General features: G+C 43.2%; 1 protein-coding gene across 3 annotated transcripts in view; it reads left to right on the plus strand.

Moving 5' to 3' along the window:
- SLC23A2 (solute carrier family 23 member 2) overlaps positions 1-27,081 on the plus strand; it is a 258,087-nt gene that overhangs the window by 203,043 nt on the left and 27,963 nt on the right. For all 3 annotated transcript variants that reach the window (XM_040345915.1, XM_040345916.1, XM_040345914.1), the window contains 4 exons: positions 5,591-5,658; positions 11,162-11,343; positions 16,300-16,420; positions 19,003-19,159. In XM_040345915.1, the coding sequence (XP_040201849.1) occupies positions 5,591-5,658; positions 11,162-11,343; positions 16,300-16,420; positions 19,003-19,159 (528 nt within the window). The remainder of the gene's footprint in view (positions 1-5,590; positions 5,659-11,161; positions 11,344-16,299; positions 16,421-19,002; positions 19,160-27,081) is intronic.

The raw sequence follows: 27,081 nt of genomic DNA on the forward strand, positions 1-27,081 counted from the left end.
TGGAAGACAAATCTCCGTCCCAGTCTCAGGTCTTTTGCAGACTCCATCAGGTTTTCTTCCAGAATGGTCCTGTATTTGGCTCCATCCATCTTCCCATCAATTTTAACCATCTTCCCTGTCCCTGCTGAAGAAAAGCAGGCCCAAACCATGATGCTGCCACCACCATGTTTCACAGTGGGGATCCCGCTGTGTTCAGGGTGATGAGCTGTGTTGCTTTTACGCCAAATATAACGTTTTGCATTGTTGCCAAAAAGTTAGATTTTTGGTTTCATCTGGCCAGAGCACCTTCTTCCACATGTTTGGTGTGTCTCCCAGGTGGCTTGTGGCAAACTTTAAACAACACTTTTTATGGATATCTTTAAGAAATGGCTTTCTTCTTGCCACTCTTCCATAAAGGCCAGATTTGTGCAGTATAAGACTGATTGTTGTCCTATGGACAGAGTCTCCCACCTCAGCTGTAGATCTCTGCAGTTCATCCAGAGTGATCATGGGCCTCTTGGCTGCATCTCTGATCAGTCTTCTCCTTGTATGAGCTGAAAGTTTAGAGGGATGGCCAGGTCTTCGTAGATTTGCAGTGGTCTGATACTCCCATTTCAATATTATCGCTTGCACAGTGCTCCTTGGGATGTTTAAAGCTTGGGAAATCTTTTTGTATCCAAATCTGGCATTAAACTTCTCTACAACAGTATCTCGGACCTGCCTGGTGTGTTCCTTGTTCTTCATGATGCTCTCTGCGCTTTAAACAGACCTCTGAGACTATCACAGTGCAGGTGCATTTATACGGAGACTTGATTACACACAGGTGGATTCTATTTATTATCATTAGTCATTTAGGTCAACATTGGATCATTCAGAGATCCTCACTGAACTTCTGGAGAGAGTTTTCTGCACTGAAAGTAAAGGGGAAACCTTGGAGTAAAGCTGGCCATGCATGATTCAGTTTTTTTTTTTTTTCGTTCAGCCAGCGGGCTGAATAAAAAAACTGAACTGATTCCCCCATCCACACATTTGAGGTTGGGAACAGGCAGATGATTGATAGGTCCATTCCCTGCATTCATAGATCACATTTCATTAATCTAAGCTGTAGTTTGGCTTCTATGAATGGAGGAGCTGGGTGGAAAGTGCGGGCATAGTCAGGCTCTCTTTTTGAGAGCCCCTTAGTTGTATTGACTGTACAAAAAAGGTGGCAGCCTCCCCAACCTCTAACTAGCCTTTGTAGTAAGGTGCACATGGAAAGGCAACACACATCACAAACAAACAAAAGATTTCCCAGCACACTTACCAGCCAGCCTGCAAAACAACCAAACTGGCCCTGTCTACCAATTCACAATAAAAACTGAGGGTTTTGTTTGCACGCATTTGCAAATATATGCATAAGCCGCAGTGCCCACGTCAAAGCTCCTCTGTATACTGCAGTCCTAACTCAGAGTCTCCAAAGTTGGAGCACATATAGCAGTGTATAGATTATGGGCAGCTATGTCTGCAGGGAGCCTATCCCTCATTAAAGGCACAGGGACTCATGTGATACCCAGCAAGAGCACAATGACCGCTGAAGACATCCAGTGCATCCTTAAACCCAATTCAACCAACTGTGCAAAAAAGTGGCAACCATCCCAACCTATAACTGGCATTTGCAGTAAGCTGCACATGGATGGCCAACGCACAGCACGTTGTGCTTGGTTGTATTAGCCCTTCTTCATACTGGAAGATTCTGGTGGGGTGGAGCTGGGGGCATATACGGAGAAGAATTGAAACTGAAAGAAGAGGAATCCATACAAAGTGCACATCCTACTGACTATAAGTTATGTCTTTTGTGCTGATTTTTCTGTATTTTATTTTGGCTGAATTCAGGCTTTCATTATATATTTAAAATGATTGTAAAGGATCTTTGTTATCTTAAAAAACAAAAAAAGCCCTGGTCCTCCTCTTCTGGGGCCCCCGCCGACAGCTCCTCCCCACTACTTAGTACCCCCCCCCCCCCAGCAAGCCGCTTGGTAGGGATGCACTTGTGCGGTCAGTTGACACAACTGCGGCTCGGTCCTGTCCCCTCACTCCCTCATCACTGGATTTGATTGACAGCAGCAGGAGCCCTGGACTCCCACTGCTCTCACTGTGAGAAGGGAGAGGGACAGCAGGTCCGGATTCCAGATCAGTCTCAGGTAAGTATTTGGGGGTGGGGAGGGAGGTGAAGCTGCATCTAAAAGGTTCTTTTACCATATTGCAGAGAATGCATTCATGTAAAAAAACGTTTTTTCTTTAAACTGGCTCTGCCCTCTCTACATCTCCAACCTCACAAATGGTCATCGAGTCCATCCTTAGACTCAAAGAACCCAAGCTTGACTTTTACACTTAAAGGGTCACTAAAGGATTTTTTTTTTTTTTTAGCTAAATAGCTTCCTTTACCTTACTGCAGTCCTGGTTTCATGTCCTCATTGTTCGTTTTTGCTCTGATGTTGCTGTAATTCTTCTCTGTTCTGGACACTTCCTGGTTGTCTGTTTCCTGATGACCACAGTACTGGGAGTTTCTAGTTTCATTTTCCAAACCATCACTGCTCTATGGCTCTGTACATGCACAGAGGCAGGATAACATGCAAAAACAAAACTAGAGGTACATTGTATGATTGATTTTTATCTATTTTTAATCAGTTTTAAAAGGAATCAGTTAACTATTATGTCTCTATACCCTGTAAAGTCATTTCAGCAAAAAAATGTTTTCCTTTACAACTCCTTTAAGTACTTTTAAAATATTTTTTTTTTCCTTACCTTTTTTTAAAGTACAAAGGTGTTCTTACATCCCAACCTCGCCACAGGGAGGTACGTAATTTCCTCTTCTGCCTTGAGCCTTTCTCCTTGGTCCCCACTGCCTTCTGGGACCTGTGTGTGTCCTGGAAGATGATGGCGCCATTCAGAAAGCACCACGTGACTGGCACATGCGCCGCAGGAAACTGGCTGTGAAGCCTGAAGGCTCCACTGCCCATTTCCCTTGGTTGCAACAGTGGCGCCTGCACCCGGGCCAATGGGCAAATCGGCTTCGAAAGGGGTGGGGGGGGTGTCAACATTGCGGGCTCCCTGGACAGGTTAGTGTTCTTATATTAACAGTTTAGGTGTAAATATAATTTACCCCATCTATATATTCTAGACTGCCTGTTCATATTTTTGGTCCCTGCAAGAGTTAGGATTGACTTTAGTAACTTGATCAGTTCATATGACCTGGAATTATGTTCCAGTATTTAAACATGTGTCCCAAGTTTTTGCTGAAATTCGAGTCCAGGTTTGCCTTTAACCAGATCACTAAACAAATGGATACCACTGAGCGTAAATGTTATTTATTTATTTTTATAAAGCTGTGTGACTGTTATCTCTTATTTATGTATTCCTCTTATTCTCTCTCTATGGCCTGTGGATAGAAATGGGGAAATAATGTGCTCATGGAAATTGGTCAGAGGTCAGGACTTCTTTCTATGAACATACCCTGGGAATCATTTCAGTGGGAATTTCCAGTAGTTCATTTTTAATTTCGTTGATTGGATGCTCACGTAGTTGGGAGGTCTCTTACACAATACTCACAATCCCTAGGAAGTCCTAAATATAGGATCAGTAAGTGTATATACATTAGCTTTCATTGCCTTCATTCCACTCATAGCTTTTGTGAGCTGTAGAATAAAAACATGGTAGTAAATTAGTGCTAGCAACAGCTCTGAGACCTATAAATGTAATTCAGTATTCGCTAGACTAAACTACCTGAATTGGTATATAACAGAAGCAGATTTTTGTTGGACTGGTACAGATATGTCATTTGCATTCACTTCACTTTTCTTTACAATTCTTGGCTGTTTTCCTAAATACATATATTTTTCCCCACCCAATACTGTTCTTCAGCCATCTCTTCCAGGCAGTAAAGGCAAGTCCTCAACTTTTCTGCAAACCTCACTACTGTTAAAGTGTATGTCACAGCTTCTTTCTAATTTGGTTGGAATAGGGTAAGATTAGAACCCCTTTTTGGGTTTTTACTGCTGTCTTGGCACCTTTGGCGAGAGTTACCCTCATTTTCCATCGTGCTGACTGTGGTTCCACCAAATAAGAAGTCAGGTAAAGTAAGAAACCTAGACTCCTACAGAAATGAAAACCTGACCAGAGTTCTAGACTATAATAAAAGCAGGGACCGGCCGAGATTCGAACCATGTATGGGCAAGCTGCAACCAGACTTTTTCGATTTTTCATGTGATTATTGCCAGCGGCTTTGGCCACTAGCAATAATAACTGTGTGTTCTCCCAGCAGGGACTGCTCTCCCCACTGGGAGAACCCTATAGCTCCAGGGGAGGCATTCCCCCATTAACATTGACTGTATTAATGGGGGAATCCAGCAATTTTCTCTCCTGCAACCCATAGTTGGCTGACTTTAAAGCGGAGTTCTACCCAAAAGTGGAACTTCCGCTTAAACCACTCCTTGCCCCCTTGCATGCCACATTTGACATGTAACTTTTTTTGGGGGGGGGGGGAGTGGGGACTTCAGTACGTCATATTGCCTACGTCGGCCCCTCTCTGTGAGCAATCACCTGGAACACGTCCCAGGCGATCACCTGACCCCTAATAGAGCGCAGCGCCGCTCGCGCATGCGCAGTGAGTGCCTGGGCGTGAAGCTGAAAGCTGTCACGGCCGGGTGCCCACACTAGGAATGGAGGCGCGGGCCGGAGAGGGGGGAGAGGAGCGGAGCTCCGGGTGGCGCGTCACTGGAATATGGAGCAGGTGAGTGTCTGTTTATTAAAAGCCAGCAGCTACACTTTTTGTAGCTGCTGACTCATAATAAACATGAAAAAAGGCTGAAACTTTAATCATACAGCCTGGTTCAGCATTTGCCCTATTCTGCTGATTGAACTCTGAGGCCTCGTACACACCAGCGGATCTGTCCGCTGCCGGATTTCTGTCTGATGGTTGTACACACCATCAGACAGAAATCCGCGCGGACACGATACGCGGTGACGTGGCTGCGCCATTACGGCGACGTGCGCGGCCCTGGAAGATCAATGCTTCCACGCATGCGTCGAATCACTTTGACGCATGCGAGGGCTTTCGGCCAAGCGGACATGTCCAGTGAGTCTGTACTGACGACCGAACATGTCCGACGGACAGGCTTCCAGCGGACACGTTTCTTAGCATGCTAAGAAACATTTGTCCGCTGGAAACTGTCCGATCCGCCGGACAATTGTCCGATCGGCCGTACACACGACCGAACATGTCTGCTGAAACTGGTCCGTCGGACCAGTTTCAGCGGACATGTTCGGTCGTGTGTACGGGGCCTGAAGGAAAAGCGGCACCTTTTTATAAGGTCATTACTTCCGTTCCCTTTCACAATGTTATGCTGGAACAATTATCTATCTGAAATCAATTCCATCTGATGGTGGTTTCAATTAATATAAGACTTTTATGTTTTCATTCGACAATCTCTTTTGTATGTGTCAACAGATTATTTCATTTTATGGATGGAGGGGATATTCTCAGCCCAGGCCAATTAAGTTTTTATTATCCAGTAAGATTAAAGGTCATTCATAATTAGGAGAGGGGCTAACCTTTGCTTTGTTTCTGTTGCAGATATATCTATTTCTAACGGAACAGAGCTGCTTCACACAGAACACATATGGTACCCGAGGATACGAGAGGTACAGTATATGAATTGACTCACATGGCAGTGCTTTCTTATAGGTGTTCAGAGTCATGGTGCTATTAAACCCCAAACCAAAAATATAATATATTACAGCTTACCAATCATTAGATGTGGTGTGGCTGTATTGGTTTTCCTTTTTAGGCTTTTTTCCTCTGGTGATCCAGCTAGTTATGCATCTCCTGTATTAGGGATACACAGCTCTGAGCACCGGGGGCACCTCATCTGGAATGCCGTGAGGGAAAAAAGTATTTGATCTCCTGCGGATTTTGTATGTTTGCCCACTGACAGAGAAATGATCAGTCTATAATTTTTCTTTAAATCATTTTTTATTGTTAACAAGAAAAGTATTACAAACATTACATTTTGAGTAGTCAACAAGGGAGCTTCAGTGGAAAACATTAGCTTCAGAGGTATGTAACCCTCTTAAAGGTTGTATTATTTTCGAAAGAACAGTAGTCCTACTACAACAATCCAAACATAGCAGTATTCAACATATAGTGCTGAGAAAATATGCTCTAAACAGAAAAAGAGAGGATCTACCTGACTCCTTAACAAAGAAGCTTTTCACAAAATCGATCCACTATAACCAAGAGTTCAAAAGACATCTGGATAGAAGGTTCCTTGTATATAACATACCCGTATTTATCGGCGTATAACACGCACAGGCGTATAACACGCACCCTAACTTTAAGAGGGAAGTTTCAGGAAAAAAACTTTCCATAGCCCCCTGCGTATAACACGCAGGCACAGTTTACCCTCTATTTTCAGGGTAAAAAAGTGAGTGTTATACGCTAATAAATACAGTATATTGTATGATACTGCACAAATTAAGAAGTAGTGGAGATATGGGAGAAAGGACTATAGAGTCAGAAAGTAGTAATAAGAATTAGGCAGCACCTCAGTACAAGCGCCCCCCACAATAACCCATGCTTTACGAATTCCAGGGAATACCCATATAGATCGCTCAGGGTTCCCAAGTCGCCTCAAAGTCTAACAGGGTGCTTGCTATTTTTACCTGCGCCATTATCAACGATATTTTCTTTTTAGCTACTGCAGTAGATACCCTTGGTTGTTTCCAAGCCGCGGGCTATGGTAAATTTATCTCCCAAAAAAAAGATAAGATTGTGGATAGATTTAGAAACTTTGAGTACAGGGAAATTTAGCAAAGCTACTGAGGGGGACTTGGACAACCGACATCCTGTAACTTTGCAAATTTAAGTGAAAATTTCTGTTCCAAAATCCCCTAATCCTCTGCCATTTCCACCATATATGTATCATCGACCCTGTTATGCCAGTTGCCACAGCCTTTGAAACATTGAGAGGAGGAGGAGGGGAACATTTTGGCAAGCCTAGTTTGGACTAGATACCATCTTGTTAATACTTTGAGGCTTGTTTCCACCAGGGAAATGTTACACAGACCCCTGCTGGAGCGAAAAGGGTATCTATTCCAGTCTTCCAAATTCCAGCTGTCCTAAAGATCGCTCTCCCATGCCCGCATATATGGCAGTTTGGAGCTGTCCGAGGACAGTAACAAGTAGATTGTGAAGATCCCCCCCCCCGCTCTGTGGCTTGACCACAACACTGCGCGTATGCCGTTAATCTTGGGGGGTCGAGCTTACTCTTCCATAGAGAAAAAAAATTATATTTTCAGGAACCTAAACCTCTCGGATGGAGGTATCTCCAGTTTGCATTTACAGTAGCTAAGTGAGAGTGGTCCTTGAGGGGTGAAAAAATGTGTCCAGTGTGGTATTACCCCCCTGTCCAACCACTAGCTGAAGGCCCTGATGACCATTTCTGGGGGGAATTTGGGGTTGTGAAATATATGCGCTAGTGGTTGCCTCTCAGGTCATCCCACCATGTCATGGAGTAGGATAATGTTGAGGACAGAATTGGTGGACGGTCTTTTGGAGGGCATCATAGCAGTAAATCTAGCGTATATGTAGGAACTGCTTGCCGTTCCACCTGCACCCAATAAGGTTTTTCCATGCGGGAGTATAAGACCGAAAGTTGTGCCAATCATGCCGCTTGTTAATACCACAGTAAATTGGGAACCCCTAGCCCTCCCTGGGACCTCTGGCAGAATAGCACCTGTTGTGTTAAGTGGTGTACAGAAGACTTACTGGCATGATCACCAGATGAAAGCCTAAAAAAGGAAACTAATGCAACCATCACATCTAAAAATTGGTAAGCTGCAATATAATAACTGTTTTCTTTAAGGCTCCATTCACACCTAGGCGTTTTAACGCCTGAAGCCCGACGCTATTGCAGCCTAAAATACGCTGGAGGGGTGATTTAACATTGTTCTCTATGGAGATGGTTCACATCTCCATGCCGTACGCCTGAAGCTCAAAACAAGTCCCTGACCCTTTTTTTCAGGCGGCTTCGGCGTTCGGCATAGCCGACAATGTGTAAATCACCCCTCCAGCGAAAACCAGGTTAAAAAACGACCCGGTACAAAACGCCGCAATTTGTCACGGCAAATCGCGGTACAAAACGCCGCGCTAAGGTGTGAATGCAGCCTTAGAGTTAACACTACTTGAAGTGTTATTTATATTTCAATAGTTTTTATTGAAAGAAAGAAAGAATACTACAACAATACAGAAGCATCGCCACAAATTCTGAAAGTATCAATGAACACCTGAGAGGTCTCAATCATAGTACAGAACACCATATAATGTTTGGCATCATTTGAAGTGTTATTTAAATAATTGAGGAAGAAAATTTGACCCCCACTAAGGGCACACAGTACTGCAGCAGATCACAGTTCACATTTATTTATTTATTTTCTTTTGCGCCGGTGACATTCACAACCAATTATTTAAATAATTGTATTTATTTTTTATGTAATTGTTTGTGGAGCCTACTATTGGTGAAAGAGAAGTGTGGGAATCTAAAAAAACAAACATTTATACTCCCCTAGATGGCTACAACATTGATCTGATACCTGCACCGAGAACTAAGCACTCAAAGACCATTGATCACACAGTTTTCGGTCTTCAATAGCTGTCAGTTACCGGCTCCCTGCTCAGCTCCTCCAGTGCTCACTGGAACGCTGAGCTGTGGAGGGGGTGGGAGTGGCTGGCTCAGTCTCCCAGCAGCACATTGTTGGAATCTAGGGTTGTCCCGATACCACTTTTTTAGGACCGAGTACAAGTACTGATACTTTTTTTCAAGTAGTCGCCGATACCGAATACCGATACTTTTTTTTAATGTCATGTGACCGTTTTCAAACCACAATACAGACCAAAGATATTTTCTTTAGAATTATGAAGAACTGGTACATCATGGTGTGGGGCTGTTTTTTAGCATACGGTACTGGAAAACTACATATCATTGAAGGAGTGATCACTGTCAGTGCAGCTCATCGGTGCCAGTGCCCAAAAGTGCAGCTAGCCAGTGCCACCTATCAGTGCAGATCAGTGCCCATTAGTGCATCAGTGCAGGGAGGCAGCTTATTAGTGCATCTCATCAGTGCCACCCAATCAATGTCAGTGCCATCCATTTATGAGTGCCATTCAATCAATGCCAGTGCCACCTATCGGTGCCATCCAATTTGTGTTCGATGTCACAAAAAAAAAAAAAAAAAAAAGTATTCTATTTTGGTATCGGGAGTATTTGCGCGAGTACGAGTACTAGTGCAAATACTCGGTATCGGTCCAGATACCGATACTGGTATCGGTATCTGGACAACCCTATTGGAATCCCTGCAGAGTCTGGACAATTTCTCTATCATCAGCCAATAGCTGACTGTCAGCTGATTCTGGGTCACAGAAGTGCACTTCGATCTACCCATAGAAGTATGGCCAAAATAACTTTTGCCATACTTCTCCTTTAATAGATTAGTAATAATAATAGCTTATCAATAGGACAGCTTAACAACAATATTCAAAAACAAATAATGGATTTAAAAAGTAAGGGAGCATATAGTTTGAGCATAGTGGTAGAAATGAACAAGGGGTCTGTTTCATCAAACTGTTCACGTTAAAGAGACTTGCTGACATTGATCACGTTTTTTTTAACCGCTCTCGTTGTAGCACTTGTTTACCCATTAACAACCAGAGTACTTCTCTGAATTTTGCCATGTGGCTATCATTTTTTAATAGCAGTTACATCCCCCATCTTTCTAAAGGCTAGCTTTAAAAGAGAATTTTGAGATGAATGCAGCATCAGTCCTCCACCTGCTCCAGACTAAGTACTGAGCGATCAAACACTGCTGACCTCTCGGCTCTTCAGGCTGCAGAGACCCGGTAACTGTAAGTCATCAGCTCTCTGCTCTGCCAACCTACTGGAGCCCTGGGCTGTGGGAGGGGGCTGGCTCAGTCTCCCAGCGGTTCGCTGAGAAGCTGAGCCAGCTGCCATTCCAGGATTCTGAGTGCATCCCGTGCATATGGGCTGGATCATAGAGCCTAGACCAGCTCCGTGACATCAGCCGACAGTGAGCTTTAGCCTGCTTCCGGTTAAAAACACTTCACAGGAGTACAAAGCAAACTGCACTCTTGTGATCCATAGGAGAAGTACCGCCAAAAAAAGCTTTGTGGTTTGTGGTCACATGACCATGTAATTCACAACTGGAGGCAATTCATGTGTAATTCACATTGCAAAGGCAACATGCTCAACTCTACTGGCACAGTAGGCTGCTGGTTGGATCCAAATCACCGTTTCCTTAATTTCTTTTATTGCAAATTGTTTGTTCTAATTAGGCTATCAATAAATTATTATTGAAACTCCCAAATTAGATTTTGATTTATGGTGCCCTGAATTATAACTAGACGCAGGCTATGAGTATCATAGAGTCTTGTTAATTAATGTAAATCTCTCAGTCACACCTATGTAATTTGTCATCTGACTATGTGCACTGTTTCAGAGTGCATGCCTTGTTACATGATTTTTTTCAAATGTTTTTGACGCACGTTGAAGCATAAGGTTATTTGTGTTTGCATGCATGTTCCAGGGAGAGTGGTGTACCTTATGTATTGTAATGCATGTATCCTACATTTAATTTTCAGTTCCATTTTCATGTATCGCTATGCACCATCAGTAAACAACCTTTTTTTACCAGAGAAACTAAAAAAAAAAAAAAAAGTTTTTAGGTATCGGGGAACCCTAACTAAAACCAATTTATTGGAGTTAATGGCAAATATGCTCCTTAGTGGTCTGTAGAAGAAGGCAACCCTTACAGTGGTGCTCAGAATGCCACCCTTAAAGACCGCTAAACAGTTAATTGGTGTCATACTGCTGGCTTTGCCAAGTGACCTGGGTCCTGGAACTATGCAGGCACCAGCAAATGGGAGGTCGGTCAGCCACAGCTCAAGTAACCTGTAGAAATTTCTTGAGGAACTCTAGTTTGGAATGGCTGCTATTTACTTTAGAATGGTCTTGTCTTACATTTTGTGTGTCTTTCTATATGCATTCAATTTAACCAGAATTGTACATGTACGGATTGGACCACACTCTAAATATCTCATTTGGTGACCTAATCATTCTGCAATCCAACACAGATCCAAGGAGCCATCATCATGTCCTCACTTATAGAAGTGGTCATTGGATTTCTGGGCCTACCTGGAGCGCTGCTGAGATATATTGGACCACTGACGATCACCCCCACGGTGTCTCTTATCGGTCTGTCTGGTTTTCAGGCTGCTGGGGAAAGAGCGGGCAAACACTGGGGTATCGCTATGCTGTAAGTAGAAATATCCTCTGCCTTAACAGTATTTGACTCAACAAGGCAATGTGATTAATGTAACAAATATGTGGAGCTGTAAATTCTTTTTTGCCTCTTCATAGATCAGATTTCAAATAGTGCAAACCATCATGAAGTGCATAAGCAGAGGTCACCTTCAGTGACAATCCAAAAAATCGATAGATCCAAATATAGAGGCAGCTGAAGTTTTATATACAGCTCTTATTTTTTTTACTTTTGGTTGACCAATAGTAGGTGGAAGAGGTGGGGCCAAGACCACTAGCAATGCAGTGGATTGTGACAATCTCCCTCTATCTGTAGATAGCCAAAATGCCATAGTTAAAGCAGAATGCTGGGCAAAAACATCTTTACATGTCTTTATTGCTGATTTCCCTTGCATCAGATTGTCCCATCAGCAGCCCCCTTGCATCAGTGTGTCCCCCCTCTCCTCCCACGTTTACTTACAGTTCTGAAGGCAGCTTCTCTTCTTCCTCTCTCCAGTCATGTGATAAATGACAAGATATAAGGGAAGAGAGGAAGGAAAGTCTGCCGGCTGTCTATCTCCCCCTGCAGGCTGGAGAGAGCAGAAAGCCTAATCCTCTCTCCAGCAAGTGACGGCAGCTGCTCCTCCTGACAGGAGTGAAATCGCGATCACTCACTGTCAGAGAGGAGGGGCTCCAGGACTACACCTGACTGGCCCACTGAGCCATTGGCCCTCCGGAAAACACCCCCGGTAGTCCCTATGGCTAGTCAGTGGCTGTTTATAAAATGATGGGTGTGAAGTTCCTCTCTAAATTGCATTAGTGCCCTGATCACATGTTCCCCCAAATATCTACAGAAACAAAACTTATTTGATGCAACTTAATTTGCAGATTAGATAATCTTTTTGGCAGCGTCGGAGTATGATAAATATATGAATATTGTTCTCCATCACCATGAAGTTAAACAACTGTTAATTCTGATCTGTATGCTTTTTGGATAAATGCTTCATCTGTGTTAATGTGTATAAACAACATTACCACACAACAGTTTCCTTAAAAAAAAAAAAGTGGCATTGTACCCATTGGATCTGTTCCCTAATCCCACACAAATGTCATTTGTTTGGGAAGTTCAGTGGAATATAATATGCAAATAATAATGGATTAATTAAAGCAGAACTTTTAGACAAATATTTCACAGAAGAACGTTTAATTATGTGTTTATTAGAAAGTCATTGCATGTATTTTTAGCTACAACTTGTGCATATGTTTTAGGAAGGTGTGAAAAAATGCTGTAAATTAAAAATGCTTTCAGAAATAGAAGTGTTTATTAGTCGTTTGATTTTTAATAACTAACAAAATGGAAAGTAAATGAACAGAAGTGAAATCCAATTCAAACCCATGTTTGGTGTAGCTACCCTTACACAGAGTTTTTGAAGGAACTTAGCAGGTAAGTTGTTCCAAACATCTTGGAGATCTAACCACAGATCTTCTGCGGATGTAGGCTGCCTCAAATCTTTCTGCCTCTTCATGTAATCCCAGACGGACTTGATGATGTTGAAATCAGGGCTCTGTGGGGACCAAACCATCACTTTCAGGACTCCTTGTTCTTCTTTATGCTGAAGATAATTCTAAGGCCTTGTACACACGACCGAACATGTCCGCTGAAACTGGTCCGCAGACATGTCCGACCGTGTGTAGGGCCTAGCGGACAGGTTTCCAGCGGACAAAAGTTTCTTAGCATGCTAAGAAACTTGTCCGCTGGAAACATGTCCGTCGGACATGTCCGATGATTAGTACGACTCATCGGACATGTCCGCTGGTTATGACGTATAACCAGCGGGCCGAAATCCCGCGCATGCGTCGAATTGATTAGACGCATGCGTGGAAGCATTGAACTCGCGTGTTAGAGAACGTCGGTGTCTTGTACGTCACGCGTTCTCTGTCCGCGGGGATTTTGGTCTGATGGTGTGTACCGGACCGTTTTCATCGGACATGTCTGCTCGTGTGTACAAGGCCTTAACAGCATTGGCTGCACGTTTGGGAATGCCTCTCTTTTGGTATGGCATGATTGTGAAGTATCTGCCTGTATTTCTCAGCATTGAGGACACTATTGATCCTGACAAAATCTCCAACTCCATTTGCAAAAAGACTTCAACTCGCTCTCTGCTGAAAATGGGTCACAGGAGTGCAAAACGAATTGCAGTGCTGTGATCCATAGAAGTCCAGCCAAATTAGCTTTTTAAAAGCATTCTTACTTTATAGCATTTCTTCACACCTGCCTAACGCTTTTGCACATTACTGTATTTATGTGTGTTGACATATGTAAACGCCAGCGCTCATAATGGGACAGGGAGGGGCAACGCTTTCCGTCAATTAGTGGTCTGTTGCATCACGAGCAGTGAAATGCTAGGAGGGGAGAGCTCAGGGTTGAGGACAGGTTGGGTGGATGAAGGAAGCAGATAAACGAGTTCCATTATCATGAAGGAGGCTGTTGAACTTATGACCACAGAGTAGGGCTGCATCTATAAGAATACATTTCAAAACATATGAAAGGGGCAGATACAGAGATTGTGCCATTGTCTTGAGGTTCCAGGTTTTAATCTTCTGATGCTTTTGTTATAAATGATAAACATCGTAGATATCAGCAGCTTTGCACATGCTCTTCAGGTTTTTTTTTTTTTATGTCATGTTATTTGCAGGCATGCATGTTCATCTATGAAAAGGACAAAAAGGCCACATATTGCACAGTGCACCCATTGTGCTAGTGAAGGGATTGTAGGGTCAGAACTCTTCTACAAAGAAAAAGATCAGACCTCCACATTGTTAAAGAGGAAAAACCTTTCTACTGTATTACCATTGACCTGTTTTGTCTTAACTCTTCTTAATTATTACTGCCCAGAGCAATGCTGTTGTATCTAGTGGTAGAGCAGAATTGTGCGCTCACTTTTCTGACATGGCATTCTGTCTAGCTAATGGGTTTCTACTTATTGATACCACCTCCTTCTCCCTCCACTCAGTCCAGTTACTGCTGAACTCCTTTCGATATATAGAATGGTAAAAAAAATATATAATTAAAGCCCAAACCCCATATTGTCTTCCTAGATTCTAAATAATATACAATTCTAAATCCATCAGGTAGCACAGAACCCCCCCCCCCCCCCCATTATGTTCTATAGAGTACTTGCTGGTTTTCAGGCTATCAACTATATGTTTTTTGTTTTATTCCCACAGCTTTCTGTATGACAACGCTCTACAGTCGTGGCCAGAAATATTGGCACCTCTGCATTTCTGATAATGCACCACTTCGCCCAGAAAATTCGTGGCAATTACAAATGTTTAGGCATTCTCATTTCTTTTGTTTGTATTGGTATGACACAAAAAAGTGGAGGAAAAAAAGACAAGTCTGACACATTCCATGCAAAACTTCAAAAATGGACTGGACAAAATTATTGGCACCCTCGACTTAATATTTGGTAGCGCACACCTTGGAAAAAATAACTGAACTCAATCGCTTCCTATAACCATCAATGGGTTTCTTACACCTCTCTACTGGAATTTTAGACCACTCTTCTTTACCCAACTGCTCCAGGTCTCTCAGATTGGACGGGTTCCTTTTCCCAACTGCTGTTTTAAGATCTCACCACTGGTGCTCTATGGAATTCAGATCTGGGCTCATTGCTGGCCAGTTCAGTACTCTTTAGCACTTTGTCTTCAACCATTTCTATGTGCTTTTTGACATATGCTTTGGGTCATTGTCCTGCTGTAAGACCCATGACCCAACTTTCTGACACTTGCACCCCAGAATCCTTTAGTGGTCTTCAGATTCCATAATGCCATGCACATGGTCTAGACATCCAGTTCCTAAAGCAGCAAGGCAACCCCAAAACATCAGTGAACCTCCTCCATGTTTGACTGTAGGCACTGTATGTGTTTCCTTAAAGGCCTCATTTCGTTTTCTGGAAACGGCAGAATGATGGGCTCTACTAAAAAGTTGTAATTGTGTTTTATCTGTCCACGGCACATTCTCCCAAAATAATTTTAGCTTCCTTGGATAAATTTTGGTAAACCCCAATCTAGCTTTTTTATGTTTCTGTGTCAGCAGGAGGATCCTCTTGGGTCTCCTACCATAGCCTCCCTTTTCATTCGGATGGCGACATATATTGAAAGCTGACAAAGTTGAACCCTGTGCTTGAAGGTCAGCTCAAATTAGTCTGGAAGTTTATTGAGTTTCTATATCCACCATTCGAACCATCCTTTGTTGCAATCTTTTGATCAAGTTTTCTCTTTCGTCCATGGAGATTAGCTACAGTGCCATGGGCTGTAAACTTCTTGACAATTTTGCACGTAGTGGACACAGGAACATTAAGATCTCTGGAGATGGACTTGTAACCTTGAGATTGTCCATACTATTCCATATTTTTTGTTCTCAGATCCTCAGACAATTCTTTGCTGCTCGATCTCCTCAGCACACAGAGACACACAAATAAAGTTTCCAACATTTTAACTGGTTGACGGTGTGATTTCTATATTATTGAGTTGAATTGCAAATTACAGGGGCATCACAGACTTGGAATGCAATTATTTCTTAAAATTTTGAGAAGGTGCCAATCATTTTGGCCAGTCGATTTTTAGAGTTTTGCATGGAATGTGCCAGATTTGTCTTTCTGAGCCTCCACTTTTTTGTGTCATACCAATAAAGATATAAACATGACAATGCATAAACATTTATAATTGCAACAATTCTCTGGACAAAGTGGTGCATTATCTGACAGAAATGTAGGGTGCCAATATTTTTGGCCATGACTGTATATCCTTTGTTGCCTGGGGTTTAAGTGCTTTTGTTTAATTCCGTTGATATTATTAATTTACGAATTCCATCTTACTCTGTACTGTATAGCACTTTCAGCCTTTCTCTTTCTCCGTCTGATAATGACAAGTTGAAGGGATACTTATGCTTTTGTTTCTCTTCCATTAGCACCATTTTTCTGGTCCTGCTTTTCTCCCAGTATGCCAGGAATGTCAAACTACCACTTCCCGTCTACAAGTCCAAGAAAGGATGGACAGCATACAAGTTTCAGCTCTTTAAAATGTTCCCGGTAAGTTCAGAGGTCACTTGGCATTATCTTTTAGCAGGGCCTGAACATGGACCTTCATGGCAGGATCACCATGTATTAGTTTAATAATAAAGCCACAGGTTGATTCCCCCCCCCCCTTTAAAATACCATTATTACCATTTTCATCATTGGTTGCACCTCTGTGCTGCTGATCTCCTTCAGCCTCTTCATCCACTTCTGTCTGTATGATTTTTCGCCAGTGTTGACTACATCATGGTTCTGTTCTGGCTTCCTGATGTTAACAGCAGCGGACTGCACAATGTGTGTTGGCACTATGCTTGTAGTCTCCATCAAGGGAGTATTTGAAAGGGAGACAGTTCAGAAGCACATTTAGGAGACCGTTTTCATGCCATGACAGGCAATACCTAAACAAAGACTTTCATGACAAGATTACCAGTTTTTATTTTATTAACAGCTGCAGAATTTGTTTGGGTAGAGAACTAAAGGCTACCTCCATTTTTTTTTTTTAAGACCTTGTGGCATGTTTTGGCCATATTTATGGTGTAATATGTTACATGTTGCGGCCATATTTAAGGTGTAATATATGTTACATGTTTGCAAAGAGAACAACTTCCCCTTTCCTGACAGCCTGTGGCGGTTCTTCTCCCCCACAGCAGCTGTCAGTTTTGAATTTTGCATTCTACCCGCACAGCCGTGTTATTCATTCACAGGTATCTGTGAATGAGTGAACTACAATTACCATTTTTCACCACAGCAATAAGACTTGCAGTTCTAAATGGAAAACAAGTGCAGTGATTACTGCTCTTGTAGTCTATACACTTCCTCCAACTCGGTATCTAAAAGTCTGTGAAATTAGGCTTAAAACAACAAATGAAAGTGTTTCTAAAGGCATTCTTTTATTCAAATATTCTCACCTGCCCCCGAACCTACTCTTCTGGGGCCCCCCTCTGGTGCTCTTGGCTTCTCCTCTTTTCTGTGTGACCCCATAAGAAGCCACTTGCTATGGTTGCACTCCCGAACTGGCCTGTGTGCCTCCACAGACACACACAGTACAACTTAGACACCTCGTTGGCTCAGATACAGCAGAGGGAGCCATTGGCTCCTCCTGCTATCAATAACAGCCAGTGAGGTGGAAGTGGGGGACGGGGCCAAGCCATGAGTTATGGACACGCAAAGCGTGTTTTTTTGGAGCAGGCACACACGAGTGCCCCTTAGTGGCTTGCAATTGGGGCACTTGACGGGGATGAGGAGCCAAGAGCGCCAGCAGAGGACCCAAAAAAGGAGGATCAGGGCTGCTCTGTGCAAAACTATTGCACAAGTATAACGTGTTTGTTATTTGAAGAAAAAAAAATGCATTTACAATCCCTTTAGCGCAGGGAATACTTTTAAGGTAAAAAAAGAAAAAAACTTCCAGCTTTAGAACCTTTAAAAAAAACAGACACACACATGTAAACTGATAGATAGAAGGTAAAATAATTTTCATTATTAACAAAGCACAAATGTAAACGAGATCTTCGCTTATTTTGCCTTACTATAAAGGACTGGATAGCTTGTAGTTTCTTCAGTTCCACTCAGTATTATTATTATTATACAGGATTTATATAGTGCCAACAGTTAGCACAGCACTTTACAACATGAAGGCAGACAGTACAATTATAATACAACTCAATACAGGAGGAATCAGAAAGCCCTGCTCATTAGAGCTTACAATCTAAGAGTATTTTTTTTTTTTTTTAAATCCGATACTTTTTATTGAAAGATATTTTTCATGGTTTACATACAAACAAGAGACACCATGTATCACAATTTCAAGGAATAATCGAAATACAAATATAAGGTCCGCATAACTTGCAGTACAGGCAGAGTGACTATCTATCCCTCTAGATCGACATCTACAAGCGAGGAGGGAAGGGTCAACTCCGTAGAGGACAGCCATGGAGACTGGTGTTTTCATTAATATGTCTGAATGGTCCAGTCATGTATTGTAGAGAGGTACTTGTGTATTGAGTTCACATGGGGTTACTTAAAGACCATCCACACAGAAACATAATTACCATGTTGTTTGGCTGGTGGTAAGTCGCATAATATGTTGTTATATTTCTGGGAACTCGAGTTGAAGGTGAGATTGGAAATGCCGCATGTCCTGGGACACCTGATGGATTCTCAAAGACATGGAATGAATAGCTGGCCTTAGTTTGATCAAATTTTAGCCAGTTCAGCACGGACTTGCCAAATTTCAATCAGTGTGTAACTGCTCCCGCTCAAAAGAAGTCGATCAAACTTCTGTCAAAGTTTGATCGACTTCTGTGGAAGGAACAGGCTTGAAAACTTTTTGCCGATCACTGACTACATCTGCTGTCCTGGCAGGGGGACTCTTCTATCCACTGCTGAGTGAACAGAAGAAAAAAAAAAACTAAGCATATTGCCAGGTTTAGTTAGGATTTTGTAGGAAAGATCAGAGATACCATCTTTAATCATGGGCTTTATTTCTGGAAGATGTAAGGAGTTGGTGGATGGTTGTACAATGTGCCCATAGCTTTGTCCTGTTACTTTATCGCTGCTATTTGCTAATTTTTTTACATACATTTGTATTGTTTTTTCAGATTATTATGGCAATCCTTGTGTCCTGGTTGCTGTGCTTTATCTTTACCGTGACGGATGTTTTTCCACCAGATAATACCAAATATGGGTTTTATGCCCGTACTGATGCCAGGCAAGGAGTTCTGACTGTAGCTCCTTGGTTTAAAGTTCCCTACCCATGTGAGTAGTATTCTATAAATATTACGTCTATTAATGCTCTGAAAGCTTATGTAGTAGGATTGCATTCCCCAGCAACCAGTCACAGACCACTTTTTCTCAGTTTAGGTAAAAGCTGGTTTCTGAATGGTTGCATGGTGTTGGGCATTATTACTTTATGCTCTATTACTAAATTCTGCCACAATGCGAATCACCCAAGTGTGAAACCTTGGATGAAAGCAGCCATTCTCCTCGCTGGTAACATACAGGGGTTACAAGTGAAGCTCAATAAGTTCAGCTTCATTACCCATAATGTAGAGATGGGCCTATGAATCTGACAATGACTGCTTCCATTGGAGGCTTCTAAAATGGGTGATTTGGTTGATGACAGGTTTGTCCTCAAACATGGGATTTAGTAAATATAGTCTGCAAAGAGGTAGTATAATGAATGGAAGGAGCTTCCATGATTTGGTAATGCACTACAACAGTTTTGCCCTTTGGTCATCTGTGTTGTTATAACATAAGAAGTTGCAAATTGCTAATGGGCACGTTGTATTAACTTAGCTGAAGGAAGTCACGGTTGTTTCTTTTAGCCACCAATCAGATTTTTCTCTTTTCTTCCTGATATAGCAAATGAGAATTTGATTGGTTGTTGCATATAGCAAGAACTGGTCTTCCGCAGACACTTTGATGAATGGGGTCCAGTATTTGTTTATATCTAGCCAGATGGGACCCATTCAATGATTATTATATTCACATCCGTTGTTGATGCAGTAGACTGTTAATGATAGCCTACTGCAGATTTTTGAAACCCATGTCCTTTGATATGGTCTTTGCAGCTTCTTTTTTTTATTAATTCCCATAGTTTGTGTTTCTTCTCTGGATTTATTGTGTGTGTTGTTGTTAAGTTTTTAATCTTTATTGCATTAATGTTTACCTGTCCCCCATAGAGGATGAAAGCAGTTATGCTTTGGTTCATCACCTTCATTAGGAACTGGTGGCATGAAGCACCATGTGCATGATGCTGGTCCATCTCACAGCACTGCTCTATGGTTTGTGTGGGGATGACAGGTACTCTTAAAAGATGAAGTCTGTAGCAAATTGTCCAAAACTGTCATATTGCATATTTCCTGTTTTTATCCAAGTGTTTTATATGTACTGCAAGAGTTACACTAAAGCGAGCACTCATAACCCATCTCCCACCTTTATTTTTGGCTTGCTGTTTAAATCTGCATTCCACACCACAGAATAATCATTCCTTCCATGGGCATGCTTAACACTTTCTGCAGTATTGTTTCACCAACCTGTGTTTTTTTATTTATTTTTTATGAAAGGCAAATTTATTTATTTTCCATTATTGATGCACCTGTTTTTAAAGAGGTATTAAACCTAAAATCAAAAGTGTAATTAATTTGCAGCTTACCAATCAATAGATAATTTTATTTTTTAAGCTTTTTCCCCTCCAGTTTTCACCTGGTGATCTGGTCAGTAGCACTCCTCCTGTAGTGCATCCGCTCTGGATGAAGGAGCACAGGGGCACCTCTGGACAGCATCATTGTCATTGTGGGGGGGGGGGGGTGTTAGATGGACTAGCAGATTTAAATACAAGAGATCATCCACTCACTGGGGTCTTGGATGGCAATACAAAGCTGCCAGAGATTACCACCATTTAATAAAAAAAAAACATTTTGGCTGCAGTTAGCATAACTTCTATACTTTTATTTTCCCCTTTTTAATGCCCACCTTCTAGTATCCATCAACTAAACATTGCCTTCAAAATCTAGTGGATTAAAGAGGACTCGGAAAAATAGCTATGTAGAAAATGTGTTTACAGTTTTACCTACCAAAGCATTTAGCCATTCTTGTGTTTTCTAGTGAGGAAGATTATTCTGTAATTTCCTGGTTTAAAGCGGGAGTTCACCCATTTATAATTTTTTTTTTTTTCTTCCCCTAGATTCCTGCTCGTTCGGTCTAGGGGAATCGGCTATTTGTATTAAAATATGAGCAGTACTTACCCGTTTTCGAGCTGCATCTTCTTCCGTCGCTTCCGGGTATGGGTCTTCGGGAGCGGGCGTTCCTTCTTGATTGACAGGCTTCCGAGAGGCTTCCGACGGTCGCATCCATCGCGTCACTCGTAGCCGAAAGAAGCCGAACGTCGGTGCGGCTCTATACTGCGCCTGCGCACCGACGTTCGGCTTCTTTCGGAAAATCGTGACGCGATGGATGCGACCGTCGGAAGCCTCTCGGAAGACTGTCAATCAAAATAGGAACGCCCAGTCCCGCAGCCCATACCCGGAAGCGACGGAGAAGATGCATCTCGTAAACGGGTAAGTACTGCACATATTTTAAAACAAATAGCCGATTCCCCTAGAGAAAACGAGCAGGAATCTAAGGGGAAAAAGTGCCCTCTAAGGGTGAACCCCCGCTTTAAGTTGGTAATTTTCTGCCAATTCCTGCTGAATTGGCCAAAATCCAGGCTGTGGGTGGCCCTGTCACCACTAATGCTCAACAAAAGTCGATTTAAACATTGACTGAGCTAAGTGAAAAATGATAGGCTGAACCCTGGCGGCTTTCTATCAGATAGGTATTCAGGCAGGTGCATGACCTGGCAGTGCTTATTTCCTTATTCGCACTGTTCAGTCTGCGGGCAGAACAAGAGAAATCTAACAGTACATGGCTGCCCTTAACATTACCACTTCCTGGGTCAGCACCCTGCTTGTTAAAACATTTTTGTACATTTACACTCGGTCATCTTTATTGCAACAATAGCAGCCTAAATCTTTCTGTATATTCAGTGAGGAAAGAAATGGATCCGCAGTCTGGGGAACTGAGGTTGGATAGAGCTAAATAAACCATTTGCAGCAATACTTTGTTATTAAAATTATGTTTTAGGCTCCTGTCACACAAAGGGCCCAATCAGGTTCACCTGTAAGTTCTTCAGGCAGACCTGTTTGGACCCTCTATTCACTCCTACAGACCAGCGGGTGAAAGCGGACTTGCGTCTGTTTACACGGGCCTACCTCAAATCCGAAACCCACCATTCAAATCTAAAAACAAAACGGATAGGGGGTCCACCCCCCTCTGTTAAGGTGGATCTGAGGGCAGTCAGATGTAAACAGACAGTGGAGTCCATTTATACCTGCCGGTCCAAAGGGCAGCGGAGGCTCAGTCCATGTCCTCTCTGCTTATATTAGGGAAACAAACCTGTCATCTGCCCGCTCTGCTCAGATCAAAAGGGGCTCAGCAGACAATCCGCCCCATGTGAAAGGGGCTCTAGAGCTTATTCACATGGACACACGGGTTGATTTGCTAAGTCCCCTTTCACACTTATACGACTTGTCTCACGATTTTGGACTGCAAAATCGTATGACAAGTCATTCTCCATGATTTCCAATGACTACCATTCAAACTGGCACGACTTTAAGTTGTGCCTACTTCAAAGTAGTCCTTGCACTACTTTGTTCCGATTTTGATGCCATTTACACAGGCATTCATTGAAATCGCGGCCGAGTTGCGCTAGTGACTGGAGCCTTAATTAAATGGGTGAAAACAGAATCTGGTGCAACTGTGCATTGTAACCATACAGTTTCTAGATTTTTTTTTTTAAATCAAAAAACAAGTTTATTGTAGAAAAATAGAGATACAATCACATGGTTGCACACAGACAGGTAAGTATCATTTGCAGTATACAGGGAAAAAGCAAAAAGGGTCAGGATACAATCTTATATCAGCGTATATTAAGTTTCGGTCTAATACCAATGTACTCTAATGGCATACCTGCCAACATAAACGTAAACAAGGCAGTTATGAGAAAGTGTTACACTTTACAATACTACAATCAGTATGCATTGTTACCCTGGTGAATGTAGTCTGACTGTGCACAGAAGCATCCGACTGCAATCTCAGGGGGTGAGAAGAAGTTTCACAAACTAAGGTTGAGAGCAAAGGGAGGAGGGGAGACAGGTAGTGAAAAAGAGTGAGAAAGAGAGAAAAAAGGAAGAAAAAGATAAGGAAGAAGAGGGGAAAAGAAAGAGAAAAAAGAACTGTGGACCACCATTATGTTCTCAGCACCTCTTTGGGTTCTCCAATGAGTGGTGTAGCATGCCCTACTCTCTCTCTCTCTATTCACAGCGCAGTTGCATTCCCACACCCTGAAACAAAGGCATTTTATCCCTGCAATAATCTGTCCCTCACCAACTGCAAGGGGCCTAGTCCCGGCACATCTAGCCATGGCTGCCACATAGAATAAAATTTCTTTAATGCACCCCGATGTTGGTATGTTAACTTTTCGCGTATTAAAATACTGTTGACCTGTGTCACCCATTGTGTGCCTGTTGGTACCCTAGGGGTTATCCATAGTTTAGCTATCTCTTTGCGGGCAAGATAGAGCAATCTTAGCACTGCGGTATGGCCATTTGGGGGAAGGTCAGGTAGTTCCAAGGCACCAAGGAGGCAAACCACTGGATCAGTAATAACTGGTATCTGAAACACCTGAGCTATAGTATCCAGAACGAATTTCCAATACCGGAATAACTTGGGGCACTTCCACATCATGTGTAGCAGATCACCAGTTTGTGCAGTGCATTTTGGGCACAAGGGGGTGTCCCTAAAGCCCCATTTGTGTAGCCTGGCTGGGGTCCTGTACACCCTATGTAGTAAATATAAATGTGATAGTCTTTGAGATGCAGAGACTGAGACTAAGGGGGCGGATGTCAGACACAACTCCCAGGTTTCCCCATCTATAGGTCCCAAGTCACGCTCCCACCCACGTCTGCAGGGAAGTTTACTGGCATCATGAGTGTGTTGGAGCAGTCTTGCATATACCCGTGAAATCATACCTGCCCTGTCCTCCGTGGAGAGCACATCTCTCATCAGAGGGTGCGCTACCACAATCAGTGGGGAGAGTCTACCCTCACACTGTACTGCGTGTCTCAACTGTAGGTATTGATAGAATTGGGTGTTATGTAACCCAAAGTCCTCTTTCATGGCCGCAAAAGTTTTAAAGACAGTGCCAGAGAACAACTGGGTAACATAATGTATCCCGAGCCTCTCCCATGGGCCGAAGCCCTTCAGTGTAAAGAGCTCTCCTAAGTATTTATTTCTCCAAATTGGAGTGAACTGGCAGATCGCTTTAAGTTTAAAAGTGTTTCTCACATATTTCCATAGAGTGTTCAATAGAGTTATCGTGGGAAGAGTATCAGGGAACTGGGTAAGACCAGCCTCCAGATACACCAGTGCCGGGAGTGCCGAATCTATTGGGACTATCAATGACCTGATCGGATCCGAGTCATCAACCACAGCCCAATTACCAAGATGCTGGAGCTGTGAGGCTATAAAATAGAACCTCGAGTGTGGGACCGCGAGGCCCCCTTGATCTTTTGTAAGCTGCAGTGAGTGTAGACTAATACGAGCCACTTTTCCCCCCCAGATTAGTTCCCTAAACTGAGAGTCTATCCGAGTAAACCATTTGTGTGTAATCCAAATTGGAGAGTTGTGAAAGATGTACAGGAGCTGAGGCGCCCAAACCATCTTAATTAAATTGACTCTACCAGTCACAGACAGTGGCAATTTCCTCCAGGCTGAGCATTTTAGGCGGAGTTTTTGTAGTAGTGGAGATAGATTCCTGTCTAGGTATTGAAGCGGGAGTGGTGTGACCTGTATGCCCAAATAACGAAATTCATCCACCACAGCAATGTCCCTTGCGCAGTCAGGCAATGGACCCGGCAGGGGATCTAAGGGCATAAGGACCGATTTATTCCAGTTAATAGAGAAACCCGAGAGCCGACCGAAGCCAGCAATTAGGTTCATAACATTTTTTAAAGAGCCGTCTGTATCTCCCAAGTATATTAGAGTGTCATCCGCATAAAGGGAGACAACATCTTTCCTAGGTCCTCTCTGAAACCCCACTATTTCCTGCATATGCCTGATGTGAATGGCCAGTGGTTCGAGAGCCAGGGCAAACAACAGGGGCGACAAAGGGCACCCCTGCCGGGTGCCCCTAGCAAGATGGAAGGGTTCCGATACTTCCCCGTTGACGCGCATTCTCGCCGACGGGGAACTATACAACAGCTGAACCCACTTCAAAAACGTGGATCCCACCCCAAATCGACTCAGGACTTCCCAAAGATAGGGCCATTCTACGCTGTCGAACGCCTTGGCGGCGTCCAACGATAGAACCGCCCTATTTCCTACATTGTCCGGGGGAATTTGCAAGTTTAAGAAAAGTCTGCGCAAGTTCTGCGAAGTTGACCTCGTCGGGATAAACCCCGACTGATCTCTGTGAATCACTTTTTGTATGCATTTAGCCAACCTGCTAGCCAGAGCCCTGGCTAACAGCTTGACATCACATGTCAGAAGTGAGATCGGCCTATAGGAATCCGGTGACAAGGGATCCTTACCAGGTTTCAACAGGACCACCACAAGGGCCTCATTCATGGATGGGGGAAGGAAACCCGTTTCAAGTGCATGATTATAGACTTTAAGAAGAGTAGGGAGGAGTTGGGTAGCATATCTTTTGTACACTTCGGATGGTAACCCGTCAGCCCCCGGGGCTCGACCATTTTTCGAGTGTGCTAGTGCTTCTAGTAATTCCTCCTCTGTTAGAGGAGCATTGAGCAGGGCAACATCCGAAGCAGACAAAGATGGAATGGGGTATTTGTCTAGAAACGTGTAAATCTCGGCCTGAGTGGGGTTAACTTTGGAAGAGTATACTTCCTGAAAAAAGAGTTTGAAGGTCTCTATGACTTCCTTAGTTGAGTGACACGGAGTCCCCGCGTGATTCGTGATCGACGTAATGTGAGAGGATGATTGTTGTGATCTAGCTAGTAGTGCTAACATGTGACCTGTGTTTTCACCCTCTTCAAAGTGGCTCTGCTGTAGGAAGAAACGTTTATTTTCAGCTAACTGCATGGATAGGTCTTTAAGTAAGGTTTGTGCCGCTAGCCACGAACGTCTATTATCGTCCGTGGGGTCAGCTATATATCTGCCTTCAGAGGATCCTACCTCCTCCAGCACCGACATCTCCCATTTCTTTGTGGACGTTTTGACCTTGGAAATTTCCCTAATGAATTGGCCTCTGAGGAAGGCTTTAATCGTATCCCATACCACGTTCAATGTTGCCGTGTTCAAATTTCGTTCAAGGAAATTTGTGAGTAGTTCCGGGATAGGATCTGGATCTGGAATAAGCGATAGCCAGAAGGGGTTGAGCTTCCAAAGGGTATTACCCCTGCGGGCTCCACACCTGATGTCTATTGACAATGGGGAGTGGTCCGAGACCTGCCTGGGGTGGTACTGGGAGGACTCTAACATTGGTAGGAGCAAATCATTCCCTAAACCAAGGTCAATTCTGGACAAGCAACCAATAGAGGCCGATTGACAGGAGTAAACCCTGGCCTCCGGGTTATGAGCTCTCCAGACATCTGTGAGGCCCATTTCCGCTATTAAGCGGGCAAACGAAGTAGGCCCGCTCCCTCCCCGTACTCCCACTTCTCCTTGTGCAGACATTCTATCCCTAGTATTATCCAGACAGTTATTAAAATCACCGATCACTAATACAGGTATTCCCGTAAAGCGGGCCATGAAATCTGTCAATACCTTCAATATACTAGATGAAAACGGAGGAGGAATATATATTCCAGCCAAAATACATTTAGTACCGTGTATACAGCATAAGATAAAGATATACCTCCCATCGGGGTCAATTTGTGTTTTCAGGACCGTAAACTGCGCGCCCTGCTTGACCAGGATACTCACCCCCCTCGAGTACACTGAGAAGGTAGAATGAAATTGGTGGCTAAATTGCCTTACCGCAAATTGGGGTGTGGAGGTCGGGGGGAGGTGAGTCTCCTGCAGACAAATAATATCAGCAGCTATTCGCTTGACCGTACGGAGCACGGCCAGGCGCTTAACCGGGTTGTTTAAACCCCTCACATTCCAAGACACAAATC

Source organism: Rana temporaria, chromosome 3 (genome assembly GCF_905171775.1).
Source record: "Rana temporaria chromosome 3, aRanTem1.1, whole genome shotgun sequence".
NCBI classification, from domain to species: domain Eukaryota; kingdom Metazoa; phylum Chordata; class Amphibia; order Anura; family Ranidae; genus Rana; species Rana temporaria.